General features: G+C 40.1%; 1 protein-coding gene across 1 annotated transcript in view; it reads left to right on the top strand.

Moving 5' to 3' along the window:
• Positions 1 to 26,579, top strand: part of LOC124406401 (glutamate receptor ionotropic, NMDA 2B-like) — a 491,146-nt gene that overhangs the window by 26,925 nt on the left and 437,642 nt on the right. Inside the window, 1 exon segment of the mRNA XM_046881810.1 lies at positions 25,675 to 25,853. Within this exon segment, the coding sequence (XP_046737766.1) occupies positions 25,675 to 25,853 (179 nt within the window).

Raw genomic sequence — 26,579 nt, 5'->3', positions numbered from 1 at the left:
CAGCAACAAAATTAAACAAATCAATAGAACACGGCAAAATCAAGCAGTATAAGCTAGAAGCGACGAGCGGCAGGCGACCAAGATAAGCGAGTAATAAGCGGCATAAAATCAGGAACAATTCAATAACGCATGCGACTACGGGCTCGTGGTGAAGCGAGTTCGTTAACAATTTCAAAACTCAAACCAAGGCAGAACAATTCTAAAAACAAGCTTGCTAACAATCTAACGGCTTCACAAACACGAGATAATCCTCCTTCACTTTTTCTATGTATCGGCACGGTCGCCTGTCGCTGCTTGACGGTGGTAGTTACGCTCGGCAACGACGGCACGGGCGCACACACTCACTCACAGATTCTCTCTCTCTCTCACACTCACGTACTCGGTACGCGGCCGGGAAGCGGCACGGTACACGATCTATTACAAAGTATACGTTACAATAAAGCGGCAAAAGATTACCGAATGAACAACCAGAGTATCTTATCGTAATTATAACAAATCAAGGTAGCAAGCAAAATCCGAAATACAATTGAATAGCAAAGCTTAACTACCACGAGGCTCGCGGGCTTTCACACAAGATGGCCGATCAAAGCCGGCCGGCAACCTGTTACAGAGAGAAAAATGGCCTGAGGCCGTTGAGAATCTATAGCCAGCGAGATTCGGGATAGCGACAGCCTACCTTATTACGGCAAACGGCGTCTTTCCTTGAGAACGGCAGTCACTCGATCTTACAGGGAGCCTAACGTCGGCACAGATATCAAATACGCACTGAAGCAAAAAGACACAGCTAGTGATAAGCAGAAGAAAATTCAGAGCGAAGCGATTAACAGGTGACTGATTCACAGTGCAACGGAGAGTGAGGTGGCCGCCGGCCCTCGGCGATCGCGATCCCGCGGTGGCGCTACGGGAGGGGATGATAGGTAGATTGGCGAGAGACCGGCGGGAGCCTAGGCAGCCGGTCTGTTCGCCGCGCTGTGCTGCGTGTTGCGAGGGTGGTCTGGCGAAGGCGGAAATGTCCTGTCGGCATCGGCGGGCCCAGGGGGAGACTGAGTCCGGTTATTTGTGAGTGCCGGGAGGCAAGGCCGGTCTTATCGGAGGCTCAGGTGGAGGCAACCCGACCCCTGGGCGGCAGCGGCAGCATGTCCTTGGCGGCATCGAGGTCCGAGCAAGCAACAGCGCGACTACTGGGTCCGGGGCTTCGAACTCCGCGCCGGTCGTCCTGTGGTCCCTCCGCGTTTCCCGCGACGGCAGCGCAGGGTGGTCGTTGGATGGCGTCGGCATTGGCGGCGGCAGTGGCGGCGGCAGTGGCGGTCACCTCAGAGAATGGGTTGGGGGAGTAACAAAAAGCATTAGCAACAATACATAAATCTTGAAGCTAACTCTGGTTGTTCATTGGCGGCACGGCAGGACTCTCCCTTGCTCTTCAAGAGCGCTTGACGCGGCCGCCTGGGAGTGGAGGTGCGGGTCGGTGACGGGCTGGTAGACCCGCCACGTCACAACTTTTACAATGGTCCTTCATTGAAACTGAGAGTTTGTGAATCTCCATTTACTACAATTAATTCTGCATCCCATGTTAACACTGTTCGAAATAAAAAATCTCATCCCAAGATTGGAAATGGAATCTGCAATGCAAAAGTTATCTAGTGGCACAAGTTAAAAGCAAAGAACCTTATAACGGTTTCTGCGACAGAGGGATTACTTTCGGATATTCATGTTACTGGATGATGTTCGGAGCACTATGAACAAGATATTGTATTGGATTTAGGTTGAAGTAAATATTTTCATGAACTTCAGTGAAAATTAGATATTCATTTGTTTCAAAGGAACAAGGGGTACAATGTTGAACCCGATAAGTCAATATTTTCATATGAATGTTCTGAACATTACTCTAAAACATGATTATCCATAAAGTTAATTGTGACACTGAGGCACATTTTGAAAATGTTGATTTTTAACTTGTGTCACAGAATGTTTCTGAGTTTTACTCTTCGAATTAGATTTTTTTAGATTAGATTTGAAATTGAAAGAAACCGTAAGATCTACAACTTCCTTTTCCAACCAACAAAAGTGGCCGATGATCTCTGCATGTGTCATGAATTGAATGGGAAGAGAAGACATCAGCGAACAGCAGAGATGCTATTATTTTGGCTGTATTTTCTGTTGAAAGAAAAAAATTTCATTGTTATTCTTAATGTATGAAGTAATGAAAATGATTGAATAAATTGTCCCCACCTACCTGCTTCGGTTCTTCCAAGCACCCAACATTTGAACAGATTTCTTGTTTCAATCGCATAGGACGAATTTTCAAAGAGCATCAACATTAAATTCCGACCGTTCTTTGAACAATCAATTTTCAATAACAAATGCTTCTCAAGCCTTTCCGAGTGACTATCTGAATGACTTGAGATTCTAACCTCAAAAATGCATGTGAACTACATCGCCGACAGAAACAGAGTTTGACAGCAGGGTCTCGGGGTGGCCAGACTGCACGGACGGCGGATTTAAATTCGCGCATGCGCAGTTCCTGTTTAGTTTCTAGAGATGGTCCCGGTATATCTTGTACGTTTAGTTATTAATTCTTGACGAGAATATATATATTTCATACTACAGTATCCTATAATGCATCGTACTATATTTATTCAGTGCAATAAATCTTTTGGTTAATTTCTGAATACCGTATACGTAGTGGTTTCACCCGCGAAAAGCTTTTCCTTGAAAATTTGAATTTAAATTGACCACTAAGTCGGGCAGTGGGGGGCTAATAATGTGTCCTGCGGCTCACTAGAGGCGCTATACGGAAAAATACATTGCCGCCTTATGGCAGCTTCCACTCTACCCCATTCTCTTTGGAAGAGACAACACCAACACTAGAACCTGAAAAACTAGATGCTAGTACAGGCGGTATTACAGAGGAAATTTTAACAAAAATATTGGAACAATTCTCCGGTGAAAAAACTGAAAATGATAATGTTAAGAACTTGAAAAGCCTATCAGAAAAATTCGTCTCAGAAAAATTTACAATTAAAAACACAAGCGGAACTCAATGGATGGAAAGTTTTGTAAGAGTATGCAATAGATTGGGTGCACAAAAAAATGAAAAAAAAAATTGAAATTCTAAGACTATTCCTTGAAAGAGCATGCTTAGACTGGTACAGCTCCATGCTTATAGAACTCATACTGAATTCAGCGTGGGAAACCTGGAAGAAAAATTTCCATGGGACGTACGTGGATAAAGGATGGGGCCTAATAGAATAAGCAATCTCATTCAAATACATAAATGGATCGCTATTAGATAACGCCCCAAGAAAGAAAGAATTCTGTTGGAAATAAATAAATCAACGGATAAAAGGGCTCTGATTGATTTGATTGCGGCAGGGCTACCAGATTCCGTGGTTCCTATAGAGAGAAATTAAACGAAACTGAAACATTTTTCAATGAACTGAGAAGCCTGGAGCATCTGATGAAAAAGAATGTCTACGAGAAAAAGAAATACACAAATCAAAACGTGAAAGAGAGAGATCAAGAATAAAAATCATGTAAGACATGTGAAAAGAGTGGTAAGAAAAATCGCTATCATCGTGAACAGTCGTTCTAGTTTAAAAGCAAGGAAAAAGATGAATGAAGCAAGAGAAACCCAATGAAATACGTTAATAGCTCTGAAATAGAAGCTGTACTAAATGATATAGATACAAAAAACTAGAAATTCCAGCATTAATCAAGATAAAACTACTGCTGCACAATACTTCAGAAACATTCGGGGTACGCGATTCCAGTTCAAATGTCTCTTTAAGGGAAGACCCTACTTCAAATAAAAACTTTGGCACTTTTGTCATAATTGAAATGCCCTTTAGATCATGTGAAAGTGTACTCAAAAACTAAGAAAATGCCCTCTTGAGCTCAAGGATTGGTCAAGAAATACAGAAGTTACGCACCGTTAAGTAGTAAAAACATAGCAAACTTCAAAATGCTCCTTGCGCATTAGAAAAAACCCTTTGATCCTCATCTTCGCAGAGAGTGTTCAGGGCACCCAGGCAAAGAGATTTAAGGATCGGTTTTTAAATTGATCTAGTCATCTCTACATAATAACAAGAAACATGTTTTTTTCCACAAAACTTTAGCATTTTTCATGTTATCTGGGACTAAAAAACTATGTTCCGTATACAGTATAATGATACCGATCCCTAATTTTGTGTATAACATATGTGTGACTCTTCACTGCGAAGGACAAGTTGATCGGAGCAGAACTCATGCGCCAGGAGCAATTTGAGTAACTAAAAATACAGTTTTGAGTAAATCGCATTTTAGTGAAATCCAACAGAAACAATTATATTTTCTTTAATAAATAGTTCAAGATAATTCAGTAACGGATGTAATCGAATGTTTTGATTAAATCATCTGACATTTTATATTTGCTCGTCTCCTGCATCTCGTAGCACCTAAGCAACTCATCATGTCTCTGCCCTTTGCAGTATCAAATATGACCTCGTGAAGTTAGATAGCTATAAGTACTCACAATAGCCAAATGGCTGCTGATTTTTTGGTTGAATGTTGAATGAATCCATCTTACCTTCGTTATTTCCTTTTCGTTCGTTCTGAATTTCGGTTTGTAAAGCAATGAACAAAGATCAAATTTGATAATTGCAAAATTCACACTTGCTGTCAGTTGTAGCCAAGATGACAGTTCGTAGTAAACTAACCATAGAAACCGAAAACAGGCGGGAGAGCGCGAGACAATCGCTCCTTTGCGCCCTCCCTAGCAGCGCTCCAACAGGCTAAAATAATAACGATAAACGCCTTTTCGGGTTATAATTGTATCGTTAGATCGCTCTGTCGATATCTTTACACGCTAATACTCGAAACAAGCGCGACAGCCGCGTATGAAACTGTAACAAGTTTTGTAATGTATATTTTCTGAAAAGCAAATTGCGTATTATATATTTTATGAAACTCACTTCGGATGGTATTTTCAATTCTTTTGGGTAATTTTAAAATCCTCTGATGTATGAAAATGGAAGTAAAATTTTTGAGTTTAATTTTTATTTACAAAATTATTCGGCAAACCGGCTACAAAAAATCGAATTATCAAAAATGGTTGTCTGACAGGTGGGAGCAGTCTCCTAGACTATTTTTCCGCAAAAAGCTAAAAATCGATTTTTGGTGAGAATTTGGGTAGGGTCTTCCCTAATAAACGTAAAATTATAAAAATTGAAAAATTAGAAAATCTATGCACAGAATATGAATCTTCGGACAATTAATGGTGAAAAGAAAACGAAGGGCATAATTACGATGAACGTCCAAATCTTCGAAATAGAAGAGGATACTGACTTATTGGTAATAGATACAGAGAACTTTGATCATGATGTCTTAATTGGATTAGAGATCATGAAAAAGTTTAAACTAACCCAAGTCGAAGATCTAAAAATCACACAGTAAATACCAAAGCAAACCGAGGAGAAAGAAAACTTAATTGAGATAAAAACTGAAGACCAAAATGTTAGTGAAAAAAAATTTTGCGAAAAATACTCAATAATTTAATGAGCATTGTAACGGATTTTGATTCCCTTTAAACTATCACAATTTCACGACATGTGTCGTCACGAAGTTCCCCCTTTTCGATGTCTAAACTGTAGGTGCGTAGCGTCGTCATCATACCGCAGAACTAAGCGAGACCCGTTCGGTGTCTGACCATACAGCACCACGTGTTAAATTAATATATTTCGATTCATCTATAGGTATTCTAATCGTCACCTTATCGCTCTTGGTTTACACCTTCACATAGCCCGAAAGGGGTAAGTTTCATTTAGTATATATCTCTCGAGGCGTTGACCTATTCTGAACATTTGTTCTTTTATTGCACTTCTCTAATTAGCGTTTCAATTACCGTGGATGGCTTGTTGAGCCATTGCATATCCCGCATACAGCACCTGCCAATACCGCCGTTTCGTTCATCGCAATCAGCTGCACATCAACTTCCTAGTCATCGCTGTTTTGTCGCCAAAATCATCAAATAATCATATGCCGAATGTGAGTTGAAAGACGATTATTGTTACTTATCGACGATTGGAGCAACGTTTGCTTATTTATCGAATAATCTGCGGAGCTGAAAAGCAACCTTCACGTTACAGTCTCCTGTCGAACCACCTAGTTTTCTCTATTTGTTTATTGTCTTTTATTTTGTGAAGTCGTTATTTTACAATTACCTATTTATTTACGTGTCTTAATGTATCTCTGAGGTGATCACCAGTGTTATTCTCAATCGTTTGCTGTATTATATGTTCTTCGTTATACAATTTTAAACTTGTCGACTCGTACTCGAGTTATCTTATTATATTTTCGCACCTGTGGTGTTGTTAATTTTCATTCTGGCGCTTTGTTGAGCAGTTTATACATTTTCGCATTTAAATTTGTTGATCTAAGTTAGAAATCTCGTTCATCATCGCACTTTTTCTTTGTTACTCCGCTTATGAGAGCTCATTGCTCTAATAAATCATGTTGCATTTTACAACTATTGTGTATCTTCGTGCCAGTCTAAATTATTAAAACCTTTGCAAATAAATTAATATATTACAACATACAGATCAAAATAACTTCCAAACAGAAGTAAACCAGTTAGACTGTCAGAAGAAAAAGAGGAAATATATAGACTGATCGAAAAATATAAAACGGTTTCTGCAAGAGACAAACACGACATAGGTCAGGTGAAAGAATTTGAAGCCCATATCGACTTGTTAATCGACAAATATTATAGCAAGAGGCCTTACAAATGTACGATAGAAGATAAAAAATAAATTGAGGAACAAATCGCAAAACCATTAGAGAAAAACCTTATAGAGGAATCATCCAGCCCTTTTGCATCCGCAGTAACACTGACATTCAAAAAAGAAGAAAATGAAAAGTCAAGACCATGAATAGACTTCAGAGATCTAAAAAAATTGTGGTGCCCCAAGCTCAATCCCTCCCACTTATAGAGGACTTGATGATAAAAAACAAGGGACTGTATATATTTTTCAAAATTAGACATAAATTCAGCCTTCTGGTCGATCCCACTACGGACTGAAGATAATAAAAAGACAGGTAGCGTGACTCAAAAAGGACACTTTCAATGGACGTGCCTACCATTCGGATTAAAAACAGCACCAGCAATATTCCAAGAGATACGAAGCAATATTTTGAGAAAGTATAAATTTGCTCACTTCGCAGTTAACTATATTGATGACATTCTGATATTCTAGAAATCGTTCTCTGAACATATGATTCATTTAGAAAAATTACTGGAAGCAACCGTACGAGAGGGTTTCAGATTAAAATGTACAAAATGTACATTTACAGAAAACTCAGTGAAATACTTGAGGCACATCATACAGGACAAAACTGTAAGACCGGTAACGGATAATTTGATATCAATCATGAATTTTTCAGTCCCAAAAACACAAAAAAAATCTAAGACAGTTTTTAGGAAAAATAAACTTTTACTACGAGTATATACCAAGAAGTGCAACAATACTAGAGCCACCACATAATTTATTAAGGAAAGGCATAAGCTTCATGTGGTGAGAAGAATGTCAAGAGTCATTCAACAAAATTGAAGATCTGCTATGCTCTCAACCGAGTTTGGCAATATTTAAGTAAGAGCTATCAATAAACATGTACACAGATGCATCGTTACAAGGGCTTGAAGCAGTCTTAAAACAGGTACAGGCAGACGGAAAAGAAAAACCAGTGGCGTATTTTTCAAAAAAAAACTAAAAGACACCCAAAAAGAAAGAAGACAATCTTTTTGGAATGCTTAGCAATAAAAGAGGCAGTAAAATACTGGCAATACTGGCTAATAAATAAATCATTTACAGTATTTTCGGACCATAAGCCACTGGAAAACATGAATATCAAATCTAGAACGGATGAAGACTTCGGAGATTTAACGTACTACCTCTCACAACATAATTTCAAAATAAAATATACCCCAGGTAAAAACAACGTAGAGGCGGACTGTCTAAGCAGGAGCCTAGTACTGGAACCATACGAAAATATAAAAGAATAGTCGGAGACTGTAAACTTTATAAAACTAAATGATATCATAACAGACCAAGGAAAAGATGAAGATGTACAACATAAAAAAGACAAACTGATACAAAAACAAGATGATTACCACAAGAAAGTTGAAAAAAAAAGATAAAATAATCTTACCAGAGAAAAGTAGTGAGAAACAGTGCGGAAAATAACGAGATTGGCAAGATCCTCACAGATCAATACCCGGGAATCAATTCGCAACAATTTAAAGAGTTTCTGGAAGAAAGATATGTTTCAACAATTCTCACAGCAGTGAATGTACCGTTCTCGAACGGATTAAATGAAAGATTGAATCGAGCAATTGTCAATAAAATTAGGTGCAAGATCACTGAAAAAGAAACAAAAATGGCTTGGATAGCCATAGCACAAGAATGTGTAAGAAAATATAATGAAACGGAACACACAGTCATTGGATTTGCGTACTTACGGATAGCATACTTGGTAGAGAGCACAGATGTCACATCATTACCAAACGAATTAAAACAAAAAATTACAAAAGACCACTGGATACCAGACAGAAAAAAGGCACTGAAAAACACCATAAAATCACATAAGTACAACAAAGAGATATACGATAAATAACGAAAATTCCTTGAATTCAATGTAGGAGACATGGTACTGGTAGCAAATGGCAACAAACCGAACAGGAAAAAAACGGACGAATTGAAGATTGGACCATACGAAACTGTGGAAAAAGTATCAAATTCAATATACAGAATCAACATTGGCCACAGAAGATCAAAACCCCAGCTGTTCCACATCTCAAAACTGACTCCAATATCGAGGTTAGAAGAAAAAGATGAAGAGGAAAGATGAAAAAATGATATATTTACTTGTACTTTTATTTCACGTAATTATTGTTGACACACATATTGTTATGATCTTGATACTCGAATAATAATTTTTTTAATTATTCATCCTACATGTTCCCGAAAGAGTGCACGACTCCTCCGAACCAGCATAACTAAACATATTAAATGTGATTCAGCGTTTTATCGAAGGGCGCGTGCAATCATATTTAAGGTCCTTCGAGCCGGATGATTTCAAAATTCGTGAACAGTGCCCACTTTCGCAGACATTATAACTGGAATAGACAATACGCCGAATTCAAGGCTGACCTTAGTCAAGTATCGCGCTCACGACTCAGTGCACGACACTCGCTGGTGGAAGACCTTCTATACGCAAAAAAAAGGATATTTTTTTTTACCATTCTGGAAGCCACGTGAGTGAACAGTGTTCGAAGATTCTCGCCTAGTAACAATGAGAGCCTTTTAAGTGACGACTTAGTGCTCCATCTCGCTCGCGCTCATCGTGACGAGATCCTTTCTTCTTACTCGCACACATTGCGAAAACAGTACGGTCGTACATGGCGACATAGTGAACGCCTTTACGTCCGCGCTCATCACTAAATTTTTTAAATTATTCGACTCTGAATATTCACCATGGCGACATTCGAGGACCTGCTGATCGAGTAATTAGCCAGCTTCGAACAACTTCGAAGAATTTGGCCGAATTATCGAAAAATTGGTAAAGATCGTTTCACAATAAGCAAAATGCGCGCACGCATCGCTGCCCTGATAGAGTTATGGTCGAAATGCTGCAACCTGGACGTACGACTTCGGCAAACCGCTGATGGCTCGGAGCTCAGGAGCGAATATTTCGTCAATTCGGACTTTATTCGCGTCGAAGGCGAATACGAGGAGTTCGTGGACAAACTCACGGATCTTCTGGATCAACAGGAGCAGACCGAACGCAGCCATCTCCCTTACCGAGCGAACCAGTCTCCGGTTATCGGAGAGACGTTTGGACCCACTTTTGCTCTCCCCCGCATCGTGATCCCGACATTCAACGGTGAATCGTCAAAGTGGGAAGGCTTTCGAGACTCCTTCAAGGAGTTGGTCGGCGAGAATGTCTCCCTCGCCGCAAGTAAAAAATTGTGTTTCTTAAAATCCTTTCTCGAGGGCAACGCGGCTCTTATGTTCGAACATATTACCATCTCAGATGCGATTTACGAAGGCGCTTGGCGATTACTCGTAGACGAATTCGATAATCAACGCGCATTAATTCTAGTACATATTCACGCTTTTGCCAGTTTACCGGTTATGAAGGTCGAGAACGCAACAGACATCAAACTTCTTCGCGATACGGTTAACTCGTCTTTAGCTGCTTTGAAAAATTTGAAACGTCCCATAGAACATTGGGACGATTTACTTGTATATTTAATCTCGCGAAAATTCAGCCCGCGCACTCATACAGAATGGAATTTAAGTCTCGGAGCTTAAAACGTAATTGTTCGACACTTTGAAAAATTTTTTAACCAAGAGAATACGCGGCATAGCAGTGCTTGTTCATAAAGATAGAGATAATATTAACGTGACCAAAACGCAAAACAAAGCTAATGTAAACACTGCCACAGCTAAGCAGTGCCCAAACTGTTCAAGGCCGCACACACTCACATTCTGCCCCGAGTAGCCAAAGAAAAATCTTTGCGATAAATTCGCGCTCGCGAAAAGCAGGCGTCTTTGCTTCAATTGTTTAAAGACCGGACATTTTCCGAATAACTGTCCGAGCCCTCATCGCTGTAAATAATGTAAGAGAGCGCATCATACTTCGTTGCATCGTGCTTCTTCAAGTAGCTCTATCGCTACATTCGCGTCTGACGTTCAGACCGACCATTCGAAAGACAACACAGCTAGCGTTAATTCCCTTACGTCTCACTTAACGCAGATCCACGCTCCCGTGCTACTTACCACCGCATGGGTACGACTCCGAACGTCGGAAGGGCGAGCCATAACAGCACGAGCTCTGATCGATCAAGGTTCATCGCAAAGCTTCATTACTGAGTCTCTCGCTCAAGAATTACGCACTCCGCGTCATCAAGCCGATCTCGATATAACCGTCTTTGGAAACGGTCAAACCACTCGCGCTACGTCATATGTACAAGTTTCGCTCGAATCATGCTACGGACAAAACACTACGTCACTAAAAATGATCGCTCAAATTTTGTCTAATTTGACAAATTATACCGCGAGCTCATCACGCGCAATCACCTCGTGGTCTCACTTACAAGGCCAACAGCTCGCCGATCCCAACCCCTCCAGCAAGGGACCAATAAACATCTTAATCGGTGCGGATCTTTACGGACAATTACTGCTCGGGCCCCTGCGGAAAGGTCCTCCCGGTTTTCCCAACGGTAAGCTCACGATATTAGGATGGATTATTTCGGGACAAATCGAAAACTCTCAGAAGGCTTCTCGCGCATCCGCGATGCATTGTTCGGTCGCGCCGAACACTGACGCACTTATAGGTAAATTTTGGGAAATAGAAGAAATCCCTACTCAAAATTTTCTCACGCCGGAGGAAGCTGAATGTGAAGCTCATTTCGTAAATACGCACTCACGCGATAAAACGGGACGGTACATCGTACGCCTGCCGTTTGGTCGTGAGTCAACTCCCGAAATCGGTAATAGACACCACATTGCTCTCTCGCGATACGCTCAACAAGAGCAACGCCTGAAGAAAAGACCTGAACTTGCGCTTGCATACTCCAATTTCTTACACGAATACGAATCCATGAGACACATGGAGCGAGTCAACAGTCCAGACATCATACGTAAGCCAGTGTACATTCCGCATCATCCAGTGATTCGCGAAAGCAGCGCAACAACTCGCGTACGCGTAGTATTTAACGCCACGAGTACGACGTCGAACGGCACGTTCCTCAACGAGCATTTACACATCAGGCAAAAATTAAAACGCGAATATGAATGTGTTTCTCTCGCGGACATAGAAAAAATGTTGCGCCAAATTTAGGGCTGTGCCGGATATCTGGTAACTATCCGGTATCCGGCCTATCCGGCCTATTTTTAACTATCCGACCGAATAACCGGATAGCACTACTATCCGGCCGGATAACCGGATAGCAATAATCTTCAATATACTGTTCAGCAGATAACTTTACTATTGGTACAGATAATAGAAATGGAATAAATTTATAGTGGACAAAAATGAAATAGGCAGGAAATGAAAATACTCAGTTTCACACTTCAATGATTAAATTATAATGTAGGTAATGTTGGTTTTCTTGGTACGGAACAGAAATGATAGTTTCAATACACGAAATTGACTATTTTAATATTTTTCATAATAAAAAGCAGCATTTCTGCGTTTTCCGGCAGCAAACGATTCCTGTTTTCCGTATATATTCTCCCTGCTGCACTAAACAGTCTTTCTGAATTTACGGAAGAAGGGGGGGCACTCAAGTATTTCAGTACAAGTGGTGTGAGTTTTGGGTACTCCTTGGCGTGAAGTTTCTACCACAGTAGCGGATTTTCTTCTCTCGCTAACAATGGTTGAGCAAGGTATTTGTCGACTTCTGCGTTATACGCTGCGATTCTTTTGCGGCTTCTATCACTCGGTTGCCGCTCGAACTCTAGCCTCTCTGAATCATTTCTTGAAGCACTATCAGTCTCCTCGAGACTGCTGTCTTCGTCAGACTTCGAAACGTTGGCAATTTCATCGAAGCATTTCCATATGTTTTTATGAGCATCAGCACCGATATCAGCCTGGACTTCACTGATTGATGGTGGGGCGTTCAAATTTTCTGTCCTATTTGTAGTTTCTTGCAGATCCTTGGTGCTAACTGCAATTAAGTCACTAATTATCCATCCTCGAGCCGTTGATGCATCTTGCAGAAAGCAAGTTTCGTATCGCGGATCAAGGAAGGTCGCTAGTACAAAGGGCCGACTCTTTTGCACGTTCAGTCCTGTTGAACAACATTACATGATTTTTAGATCTCCAAAATTGTAAATGATTTTCAATTTCTAAATCATGCGTTCATGTATTAATATTACCTTGTGAATCTGAACTTAAAAAACGATTTTGAAGGGCCTTTTGTAACTCTTGCTTACGGAGTAGTATTCCCGCATCCTTCTGTCGCTTTGAGAGATAAGAATTTAGAGTTGCCACTGCAGGAATGACGTACACGATTGTTTCAGCATCTGCACTTGCTTGCTTCGTCATTCCTTTGAATGGTTGCAAAACGCGAATGATGCTTTCAACTGTATTCCACTGGTTGGCAGTAAGGGTGGGAATATCGTATTCAGATGCATATGCAGTCACAGCTTGTTTTTGTTCATGGAGACGCGTTAGCATGTAGAATGTTGAATTCCACCGAGTCGACACATCTTGGATCAATTTATGTGTTGGAAGCTTTAAATTGTCCTGAATCTTCTTCAATTTAGAGCAGGCAAGCGAAGAATGACTAAAATGGGTGAACTGGCTATCTTCCGACACTTGCCTAGAATGTCAACCACACCTCGTTGCGAAAAAATAGCATCGTGTATAACCAATTGTAGAGAGTGGATAAAGTAGCCGACACTTTCTGCTACCATGAGATCTATGAATGCAAAATGGCAACAAACAATTGTAATTATACAATTGTTTGTCGCTGCAATTAACCAGAAAAGAACGTAGAGAATTATCTATACATTATTTTCTGGTTAACTGCAGCGACTGATTTCTAAATTAATTATTTATGGAATATCAGCTACATACTTGTTCCGGCAATAATATTTGCCGCGTTATCTCTCACGATAACGTGAATTTTTTCATTAGGAACATTCCACCTCTCCAGAGCATAATTCAACACCTCTGAAATGTTGTAGCCAGTATGGCTGTCAGGGAAGTGTTTGGCTTCTAGCGCATATACCTCCCTTTGCATGATTTCTGACGACAAGCAGTGAGCGGTTAAACTAATAAAAGACTCATTATTAGCAGTAGCAGTCCAGATATCTGTCGTAAAAGATGTATAAGCTGCTCTCGTCAATGTCTGTTGAATCGTACTGCGCAGCTTTTCGTATATGTTCGGCATCATGTTTTGAGAAAATACGTCCTGCTTGGCAAAGGGTATTGTGGAGCCAAGTGCCGGATTAATCGACCGAATCCTTCTCTTTCGACTAATGCGAAAGGCTCAGCATCCAGTGCCATCATTTCACCTATAATTACCAGACTTAATTGTTATAGTCCAAGAGCTGACGACCAAAATGGTCATGTAACTTTATCGTCAATGAAACTCAGGAAAATACTCACCTGAAAAATCCTTTTGCGAAAATCGTCAATCTGGCAGGCCTCGACTGGTGGATTCAGGTATTATGGGGTGGGAAACAACCAGGTGAGGCCTGCAAGATTGACGACTCTCGAAAAATGGTTCTTCAGTTAAGTCTTTCCCTGAGTTTCATTGACGTCGACGATAAAATTACATGACCATTTTCGTCGTCAGCTATTGGATTATTATGATGCATCAATCAAAATAGTTAGCGTGCATATTTTTTAAATTGAAAACCCATAAGGAAACTCACATATAATTTTCGATATATCCGCGGCTCGACGATCATCGAGAGACCACATCTGTTTCTTTCTTATCACTATTTCGAGGCTAGGTTGGATTTCCCGTTTCACTTGTTGTGCCAAGTTAGAAGTAGACGGGATTGGCGGATCATTTTCGTCAACAGACTCTTCAGTATTATTTTTCACTCCTTTGTAATGCTGTGGATGTCTTCCCTCTAGATGATTCCACAATGGTTTGGTAGAAAATGATTTAGGCGTTTTTCCACGAACTATTTTCCGCACCAAAGATGAAACATCATCGGCACAAAGTGTACACTCAGCTTTTTAGTCGTCGTCTTTGCATATTTTGAAAAATCTCCACACACTGGATTTAAGTTTCTCCATTATGCAATTCGTATATAGAGTTCGATTTTCAATACACAGTCACAAGTATCATAAAGTATCGACAATTTCTAGATTATAACATTTATAACGTGTACGCTACGTGCAACCGGTACGAAAACTATCAGTTATCTTGGTTGTTATGATCACATGTTCTTACGTGGTACGGCGATGCGCCGCGCGCGTCGCAGCGGCAGCACAGTTTTGAGTTTAGCTACCGGATTAGATACCGGATATTCGGCTCGATATTGCGGGACCGGATATCCGGCCGGATATCCGGCCGGATATCCGGTATCCGGCAAACGACATTGGCTGGATATCCAGTATCCGGTTATCCGGCCAAATCGCTATCCGGCACATCCCTAGCCAAATTTCCGTGCATCGCGACGACGTAGATTACCAACGCATCGTTTGGCGACCAATGCAGAATGGTCCCATCGAAAATTATCGTCTCCTCTCAGTCACTTACGGCACAGCGTGCGCTCTTCACCTTGCTAATCGCACACTTTTACAAGTAGCTGACGACGAAGGCGATTCATTTCCCGACGCGGTCGACGTGAGCAGACACTCGACTTATGTAGACGACGTCCTGTTCGGAGCAGACGGACTGGAAGAGGCGCGAGCAATTCGCTCTCAACTGGTAGCGCTTTCACAACGCGGTGGATTTGATTAACGCAAGTGGGCAGCCATCGATATCGCTCTATTATCTGATATTCCGTCAAGCGGACACGATCTGGCGATCGATCTTCGAAAAGAAGATTCGGCTACACTCAAGGTCCCTCGGTATCACTTGGCTTCCCAAGGACGACTCGTTTAGTTTTCAAGTCGGAGAAATACCGAGAGCGCGAAGTACAAAGCGCACAATTCTCTCGCTAATCGCCAGACTGTTTGACCCTCTCGTGTGGGCTGTACCCGTCGTGATTCAAGCCAAGCTACTCATGCAAGATCTATGGATTGCGAAAGTCGACTGGGACGACGAGGTCCCTCCCTTCATTCAAGAAAATTGAGGGAAAGCTATTTTCACGAACTTCCTGGTCTCTCCAAATTGAAAATTCCACGCTGGATCGGTTTTACGCATTCTCACAGCGTCATAGAATTGCACGGCTTCGCGGACGCTTCGCAGCGCGCGTACTCCGCGGTTTACTTACGAGTTCTTCACTCACCAAATAATGTTTCTGTCTCGTTAATCGCGGCAAAATCGAAAACAGCGCCTTTAAAAACTGTCTCAGTACCGCGTCTCGAACTAAATGGTATCGTACTGATAGTTCGACTTCTCGAGTACTTACAACACACTCTCAAAGCTGAGGCAATCCCAGTGCACGGCTGAACCGACTCTACTGTCACACTCGCTTGGCTTACTCAGCATCCGTCACGCTGAAAACCTGACGTCGCAATTCGGGTCTCCGAGATCCAAACGAAAATGCCGGACGTAAAATGGCATCACGTACCAACTCGCGATAACCCTGCAGACTGCGCGTCTCGGGGGATCCCGGTCTCCCAATTAATCGATCACTCGCTTTGTTGGTCCGGCCCCACGTGGCTTCATCAACATTCTACATTCTGGCTGAGCTCACGATCGTGCGCATCGTCCGAACGCAAATCCGCGCTACTCGAACAGCGCGCGTCTGCGGTAATACACGTAGTTCAAGAAAAGGAAGAGTGAGACTTTTCCCTAAAATTCTCAAGTTGGAGCAAACTGCTTCGAGTGGCCGGATTCTTGTTCCTCTGGCTCCACAAATTTTGAGCACAGAAGCGCGACCCATCTCGTGTATACTCAGCCAATTTTACCGATAGCGTACAATCCGCCCGAGAATTTTGGATTCTTAAAATTCAAAACGATCACTTCGCTGCGGAAATCCGCGCACTTAAAGAAAAGGCGTCACTTTCTTGATCGACCGCTTCGAAATCTCTGAATCCTTTCCTCGATGGAAAGAGTCAGTTGCATCTTGGAGGGCGGTTGCGCCACTCATTTTTGTCCTATGACGAACCTTTGATTCTGCCGCGCCATCGTATCAGCGAATTAATTATTGATCAAACGCACGCACGATCTCTACACGGCAGTCTGCAGTTAACGCTTCGTCTCTTAAGACAAAACTATTACATTCTTGGCCCCAGATATCTCGTAAAAGCACGAATTAACCGATGTTTGAATTGCGCTCGCGAAAGCGCAATCCCTGCAGCCAACTCATGGGTGATCTCCTACATCCTCGCGTCAATCCGTCGCCGTCCTTCTCTCACTGCGGCGTGGACTACGCTGGTCCCTTTCAAATCACTCCATACGTCAGACGCGGGCAAAAATCGCGTGAATAGTAAGTAGCGTTGGCTTGCCACGCGCGCAGTTCACCTCGAATACGTCGACGATTACGCTACTTCCGGCTTTCTTGCCGCCTTTCAACGCTTCGTCAGTAGGCGCGGTCCTCCCTCAGACGTTTTGAATATGGTTTCATCAAGTTAGGCTTTAAATCCAAGGCATCATTGGCGATAATCACTTACGGTAATTTCTCATTAAATCATGGTACTTCACATGAAGGCGGTAAATTCAAATTTCCAGCATTCATTCTGATACCCAATGGACTTGTCCGAAAGGCAGCCGAATCAAGCATACGACCATTCCACCCGATATCAATAAATGAGAATTTGTATTCCGCATTGACAAGAGCTAGTAAAACCACGCTGTCCGCCCCTTTTTAGTTGCGATATCTGGATTCGTCTTCACCGAGAGGGGCAAAAAAAAATATGTTTGCCATCTGATGAACCAATGCAATAAGTGAAGTTTCATATCGTCTCAAATTTATAAGCATCAAGTATCCAGTCTTCCACTGTTGATGGAAAAGTCATCGCTTTGTCTTCAACGACTTGAATTATTGCTTCTAAAGTTGAATTCACAATGCTGGAAATGGTATTGGCAGCGATGCGAGTGGAGAAACTCAGATTCTCAAACGAGTTGCCTGTGACTAGGAACCGGAGAGTTACTGAAAGTCTATCTCTTGGTGATATGGCTTAGCGCGTAACAATATTCCGCTTTACAATATGTGGTACTACTAATGTTAGTAACTCATTCCACGCATCTTCTTGCATTCGAGTGTAATTTGTAAAAGAAGAGGGAGCATCTGGGCTTAAAGAAACGAGGAATACATAGTTGAAGTAATTATCTCCCAACTGCACTAGTCTTAGCGCTCGGCCAAGAATGAATATTATAATTTCTGCGCTTGACATGCGTTTGACTTTCGTAGTACTGTAGAGTTGGCAACGCTGCTCGGCAAGTGAGAGAGAAAGACATTGTGTTTACTAACCAACTTGACTCACAATCAGTAGACCTAACTAAGCATCCATGTCGACTCGATGGGGATTCAAACGGCGATTTATAAACAAAAAAGTTTCAGAACAGAAACTGAAGTGTCGAGATGGTTTGAAACGACAGCGTGAAGCACTATGTAATCTTGCTTTCGATGAAAAACGAAATTTACCATTGAAAGGACATCGTACTGTTGATTTTGATATTCTTAGTAAAAACATGAGGAGCAAAAATTGTGATAAATCACTTTTCATCGAAAATATAGTCGGCGAAATCAAGAGTAGATTGCACACAACTTAAGTAAAGTGTGAAAATGTTCGAAAATAATTCAATGACGTGAGTTTTCTTCAATTGTTTCTTGGTTAATTTTCTTCCGATGACGAATATTTACCGAGCGTACTTTGTTGATACTATTTGTTGTTCTACAATGTATTTACGGATGGAAATCCGAATGTAATAACCGGCTGTAGTAGTGTAGCACATAGCATGCGAACTGCGGGCCGGGAGGACTTGAGTCCAAACCTCCAGCCTGTCGAAAGGAAATTTAAAACAGGTCACATCGTTTAAACCAGCGAGCTGAGGTTTGAACTCAGCCCAGTTACACCTGGGTAAGGTTTTCTGCAGTTTTCCTTGTCCCTTGTGTGAATGCGGGTGTTTCTATTGAATCTTTTACGACGACTGCAGACGAATAATGATGGTTATTAATCCATCCCTCCTTCACCCTGCACAAGCTAGTCACTTATGAAGTCATACCCGAAAGGGGTATTGTTCATATTAATACACACGAATATTGAAGAAAATGTAATTGAATAAAATAAATAAATAATAGTCTTACACAATAATTAACATTCATTTGCTTCACACAAATCTCCTATATTTTTTTTCAGATCTGACCTGAAACAGTTTGATGCAGTTACTGGTAGGATTATAGAATTAATTATATCATATGAGATGGGCTGGTCAAAAAGAGGAAATGGAAAATCATGTAATAGTATGAATGACTACGGGGCGATCATTGTTTTTTCAATTGAAAAAATTATGAACTACCGAACTCGCAACAAAAAATGTCGTTTATAAAATTATTAACTTTTTTTTATATTTTATCTGTCAATAATTTCACTTTATATTTTATTTGAAATGATAGAGAACAGATTTTGAAGCTAAATAAATGACGAACTAGCCGCAATACTTGGGTGTTCCCAAGTTGCTAAATTTATTAGAACATGAACAATTATTCGTCTATTTTGTTGTCAAGTATTACACATGCGAAGCTCGTTTTTTTTCTACTATGTTCAAAATTGTCCCAGTTAAACGTGACGAGTGGCACTTACTTACTAATAACACACACATTCATCCATGCATCCATTTATTCCATTACAAAATTACGATACGCCAAAAAACAAATGTCTCTTGCTGCTTGGGAAGTCGTAGATTTGTTTAAATTACCAGAAGAATGATGCGGTTGAACGATGGATTGAAAAGAACACTTATCTTGGATTATATATTTGTCTGGATCGACGATATTTGAGACGAGAGATACCCAACCACGTCATTTTCATAAATCCAAAAGATGTCGACAATGGTGTGGTGATGTACGTTATGGAAAACTCCGTTCTTCGTTGATGTTTCCGAAAATCTCCTCGACGTCGGTTCGTCAGGTCATAATTGCATAGTAAAGTTGAAATTGCTGTGTTTATTTACACATCGGGTCTTCGGACGGCCAAGATTATAATCGATTATACTTCATATCGGCTATGTGCTGATTGTTTGTTAGATTGAGAGTTTTTCCTCGAAATTTGTAGTGATTTGGTGAGTTTACCCTCTAAATTTATATCGATTTAGTGAGTTTACTCTCTAAATTTTATGACGGCTCCTCGAACTATATAAAGATTTAAGGTGCATGTAAAGACCCGTTGTACACCTCGAAAACGCGGGGATGCAAAACTCCTATACCGCTCAAGCGATCAGAGTGAGACTTGGGCAGTTAATGCCTTATTTTGGCAAAAAGTGGAGCATCTTTTTACTTTTTCGAAATTTTGAAAAAAAAAAATTACAGATTAGTTACCACCCACAGAAATTGGCCAAATTTTCACAGTTACACTGAATTGATCGAACTATCCGGTATGATGCCACTCGGCGGTGATGAAACACACATTTTGAGCCCAGCTCCATGAGATTTGATGGTGAATTGACGAAATGGCAGCTAATCTGATTTTCCATAACGAAGAACACTGAAATCTCATTCTGGCGACATTTGTTACCGACCTTTCATGCATGCCGGTAATTTCTTACCGACATTACACGCATACATTACCGGCATGCGCGTAATATCGGTAACAAATGTCGCCAAAATGAGATTTCGGTGTTCTTCGTAATCGGAAACCAGATCAGCTGCCATTTCATCATTTCACAATCAAATCTCATGGGACTGGGCTCAAAATGTGTGTTTCATCACCGCCGAGTGGCATCATACCGGATAGGTCGATCCATTCAGAGCAACTGTGAAAATTTGGCCAATTTTTGTGAGTGGTAACCAATCTGTAAAATTTCTTTCAAAATTTTGAAAAAGTAAAAAGACCCTTCACTTTTTGCCAAAATAAGGCATTAACTGGCCAAGCTTCACTCTGATCGCTTGAGCAGTATAAGAGTTTTGCATCCCCGCGTTTTCGAGGTGTACAACGGGTCTTTATATGCACCTTAATTGAAAGTTACACTAAGTTATCACAAGTTTTATAGGATGCTAATTAACTGCAGAGCCACCCAGCAACATAACCGTTTGCTTCAACGTTCTTCCCAAGAGAGCGAGTTCCTCAGTCCCTTCCGGCCACGTTCACTGACCATGCTAATCTTAATCTCTACTCGCCTAGTCATTTGCTATGTCGCGTCAATTTAAAGTCTCTATGTCGTCACACGTTTATGTAATTTGGGCCGATTGCCAAATAATAATGATTGTAGAAAGACCGTGATTCTAGTTCTAAGCCGAAAGAAGCAGATGTTGGAGCAGAGTTGGTACTCGGTAGTAACATTTCAAAAAATAATGGTTTAAAAGTCAAAATTATAAATACCGATGAAGATAGTAGTCTAATGGCAAAAATAAATAGAACTGAACCTGAAAATAAGATTTACAAACTTGCCGATAGTAACCATGTCAAAAAGAATTTGTCGAAAAAACTTTACAATTTGAAAAATAAATATAACGAGCTAGGGAAAAAAGGAATCACTCACATCAAAGTAAATTTATATTGAAAAATCATAATCTTTATGAAGAACTTGATGATTTATACTCAATTTATGATAACAACGCTTTCAAGTATTCCGTTATTTCTTCTAGTCAGGCAAACGAAGCATTCAATAATTCAGTCATGCATAAATTTCGAACAAATAAAAGTTAAAGCACTAGTCCCTCAAGTAATACTAGAGTTGCAACAGCTGTATTAACTATACGAGGGAAATTCATTTATGGTAGATGTTAAAAAGAAAGTAGGAGTTGAAGTTAGAAACAGTTGCATCAAGTATTATGAAAAATTAGATAAGCATAGGCTGAAAAATTCCACCGTATCAAAAATTATGGAGCAAAAGCGTCGTAGATTGAAGTTGACTCAAGAAAAAGAAATTTGCGGAAAAATCTTGAAACATCAGGGGGAAAGACTTATAAATCAAATATGGGATTCGAATCTGAAGAAGTTGATGATTCTACCGAATTCAGTATGAATGATATCCACAATCTTTCAAACGATGAATGTCAATTATTATTTTTTGATCTTGAAACATCTGGTGGTGCACAAACTTGCGACATCTTGCAAATAGCTGCAATAGCGGATGAACAAATTTTTTCTTTGTACGTCAAACCAACACAATCTTTCGATGAATCTGCGTCAAAGGTCAATGGTCTTGAAAATTTCAGTGGCGAGCTCTATTTGCGAGAACAGAAAGTGAGTACAATGACAATATATCAGACATACTGAATGCATTTTATACGTTTTTAACTCGATTCGCCCCTAAATGCTTATTCATACCACACAATGCTTCATTCGATGTTAAATATCTTCTAAGAGAATTAAAAATCATAATCGAGTATAAGACTTTTCCAATGTTATTCATGGATTCTGTGTTACATTGAAATTATTTCGACCGAATTGACCTCATAGAAATTAGAAAGGAATGTATACCTTATCTCAATTGACCAAAGGCTTTATTTTCGATGAAATGTCTACCGAAGAAAACTTTCATTATGTATCGTATGATGACTCTACAGAAATTAGTTTGTATGAAATTTCGATTGATGACGTTTTCAAAATTCTCTGTTGTTCGTAACATCAGTAGCAAACTTACGAAATAAGCAAATTAGTCAGAAGGCTACATTACATGATTAGAAAAATAGCGTCTACAAGCACTAGTTACTCTGATCTCAAAGAACTCTACAAAAATGCGGGAAAAATGCTATTCTATCTTTTTTAACTGATTGTGAGATAGAAAATAAAAATGTTCATATTACGAAGGATAAAAAAATTTTGAATAAAATTAATAATCATTTAAAAATGGAGGCTAAAAAGTAAAAAAGTTTTGACTCTTTAAGAATAAGAAGAATCTTCTGTAAAACCTTCACCTTTTCTCAAATGCTATAAACCGTACATACATGTACCACTAGTCACAATGTTAAGTCAATGTTAAAAAATGTTACTTTTTGAAAGATCATGTGATAAAAATACTTTATATGATAATTTACGTGCAAAAGATGTTGTTATATTATATGAATAGTTTTCATCTTATTTATGTATGTGTATTAATGTTTTTCTCGATAAACTATTTGTTTTACATAAATTTCTTCAATGATCAATTCGTTATCCTCTATTCATGGAATTCCGAACATGCTCCACGATTCTACATATAAAACGCTATTCGGATTTGACGTGATACAATTCAGACGCGCCTTTCGTGAAATGCGACGTTGCCACGCTCATAACACTAACACCGTGTCTCTCGGATGGCACAACGCTTGGCCTGAAAATTTATTGACAACGATCATTCTTATACTATGTGGTGAGTTTTCCTCAGATTTAGGCAGGTCAATCGTTGGTATGTTAAGTTGTTATCTTGTATTTTTCGATCGGTTATCGAATGTGATTTATGATTTGAAAGCGATTTTATGCCCCGTTCCAAGGCATTGTACATTACTCCCGAACCAAAAGTAGCGAATTTTCAACAAGCATATCTCTGAAACTAGATGGTCAATTGATCTCAGATTGAAAATAAATAAGCATCATTACTCAAATCAGTTTTTCACCAAGTTTCAGAGCGTTCTTGAATAAAGTCCGTTTGGGGGATAACTACCTTCGAGGGGACGTTTGAAAAACACAACGCGTACATTAAGAGGATTTATTAATGGTGAAGAGTGAAATGTATTCGGAACATTTTGATGAGTATTTATGAAATGTAAGAAAATTGTTAAAATTAAAAACAGATATATATGCTCTTTTTTGATCAATAGTTAAATGAACTGAACAATTCATTAAAGCTGTCAATTTTGTATCCGTAAATCCTATGCAGTTGACATTTTATTTTCAGTAAAAACTCTAATTTATACTTGAAGCAGTTACATATTCAATAACTATTTCAGTCACACAACTGCACAATTAATATGGTCATGTGCGGCGGGCTTTAGTTAATTATGTTGTCTCTACGTGTCATTCTATGTACCAGGTTAAAACTTAACAGACTTCATTACTATTTTCGGACTACGCAGTTTAAAAAACAGAGAGACATTAAGTACTGGATACCATCACGTCAACTGTCTGGTCCATTTTATTTTGTCTCTGCCAAATCTAATTGTGAAACATGCATACAAATCACCCATTAGTCTAAGCTTTCCATATTATTTAATGTAGACTTGAGAAAAGTCCCCCAGAATTTTTTGGTACTGAATGATCAGTAAGTTTACCTAACGTATCCAAAAACAGTATTCGTGGTATGTTCGTACTCCACGATTAGTGTCCCGGGGACATACTATTTTCTCGTCGTTAATAATATATCATATTTGGAAATAAAAAAGCATCTTATTCAGAAATGCAATTTCGATGTATGGCTGTCGTCTTCAGTAGGACTATGTGATAATTCTTGTTAGGTTGCTCAATAAGGCTGATTTTTACCGATTATTTCCAAAATCTACACGGAGAAAAAAGTGTCGCTGTCATCACTAAACAGTATCGTGATGGTCACGATACTCCTGTGACTATACTTTATATATCCAAGTGGATCCCGATGTCGTACGTCTGTATTGCTATGGTCGTGATTCCGTCTCTTCATAGTAACTTTCTTGTAATCGTGCATCTGACGACACAACAAAAAGCTAACTTGTATGTTTTAAAATTTGAGGTGAAGGGGATGCCTTGGTCGGTTAGACGTCGACGTACATATCTCCAATTATCAAAGTCCACATATCTCGAATACGAAAAAGGGCTCAACAGTGCCATTCTATACGCATTTCTGAACAAAAAAACTCCATTCTGTTAATTTATTTTTCACCCAATCATCCATTACGCTGGCAATATTAATGAAATAAATAAATAATACTCTCTTCCATCACTTGTCACGATGAGAAATTCACGAGTGACCACGAGTAATTCTGGAACTTGTTCACGCGGGCCGGTGCCGCTGTAGGCATAGATCGTGATAATCACGATCCGTTTCGCCGTGGCAAGGAAACGTTTTCTCACGATCGCTACACGTATTGACAAATTCACGATACATCTGGATTATGGTAATCAGTATTTTGAGTTTCATGTATATCAGTATATGTATCGTGGTTGTAGCGTTAACGTGAAAAGCTATTATGGGGATACAAAGTATATGGCCAATCGGTATAAAGTAAGGTGAAGACTATGAAATTGTATTGTATTAATCACGATACTACGTTCGCGATCCAGTGGATACCTACTAGAGCCACACTTTTTTCTCCGTGTACAATTGACTGAGAAGTGTGTCTGAGGTAACTGCGAGTGAAGAACCGGAGTAGATATGCATTCAACGATAGTTATGTAGTGTATATACGATACGTTCGTATAGTAAGTGCGAGTGAGACATGTACGCGTGTATGAGTATGTGTGTTCTGTGTATGTATATGGATACAATGTATCAAAACCCAGTATATAGCCAGTAAATAAACGGTTCTTGACCAGTGTACACCACGGTTTATTCTCCTTCGACCGCGCAGTCTAGGAGAGACTGCAACTCGCATTTGGCAACTAATTGTATATCTCCAATGCGTAAAAACCCGTACCGCGTTCGGGGGGGTACCCTTTGACTATTGTACTATTGCTAGAAAACGTGATTATTGCCTACTGGTTCATCATCCCCATCGCGAATTTTGTCTTGCCAAATGTGATGCGATTACCTGTCCAAGAAAGCTGAGTCGGACTGACCTAGCCTGGGCCTCTTCTATCTTCCAGATGTATAAAAATTCCCATTCGTCAGCCTACACATTTCTTTGGTATTTGATTTCTACCCAAGAAAATAGCGTGTTATGCAAATGAAACTGTAACATGAGTAAATGACTGTGGATGTAAAAAAAAAAAAATTCTTTTTTTCAGCAATATTAAACTCTTTGTGTAAGGAGTTCCTCTCCGTCAACGTTTCGGCCATCCTGTATCTCATGAATTACGAACAATATGGGAGAAGCACCGCAAGTGCTCAGTACTTCCTACAGTTGGCTGGTTATCTCGGAATTCCAGTAATTGCCTGGAATGCAGACAACTCTGGACTTGAAAGGGTAAGTGTCTAATATTAATTTGCTAACAATTTCGACACATGAACATTGTGAATCGTTGCAAGGCTGAAACCTCCGGATGACTTTCAAACGTGTATACCCACATGCAACATAGATTTGCAATGGGCGTGCCATAAACACCTATATCTATCTATATATAAAAAGAAGGTTTGAATCGCTTGAAGTTAACGTTTTTAAGATTCATGAAGTTAGCGTTTTTAAGATTGAAATTGTGAGACGCATGAAGTTAGCGTTTTTAAGATTGAAATTGTAATACGCATGAAGGGAGCTGTTCATACGAGTATTCGTAGTGCGGGTTGACGAGAAGGTGTTTGCCGTCGTCCAGGACCATCACTGCGTAGTTTTCGTGGTCCAGGTCGCCGAAAATGTATTTTCCTTCGTCCAGGACCAACGCTACGTAGTATTCGTAGTGTGGGTTGACGAGAAGGTTTTTGCCGTCGTCCAGGATCAGCGCTCCGTAGTTTTCGTGGTCCAGGTCGCCGGGAATGTATTTTCATTCGTCCAAGACCAGCGCTACGTAGTATTCGTAGTGTGGGTTGACGAGAAGGTGTTTGCCGTCGTCCAGGACCAGTGCTCCGTAGTTTTCGGTGTCCAGGTCGCTGGGACTGTATTTTCATTCGTCCAGGACCAGCGCTACGTAGTATTCGTAGTGTCAGTATTCGTCGTCCAGGAGTAGCGTTCAGTAGTATTCGTTGTCCAAGTCGAAGG

The sequence above is a fragment of the Diprion similis genome, chromosome 5, assembly GCF_021155765.1.
Source record: "Diprion similis isolate iyDipSimi1 chromosome 5, iyDipSimi1.1, whole genome shotgun sequence".
Lineage (NCBI taxonomy): Eukaryota > Metazoa > Arthropoda > Insecta > Hymenoptera > Diprionidae > Diprion > Diprion similis.
This window is presented reverse-complemented; position numbering and strand designations above follow the sequence as displayed.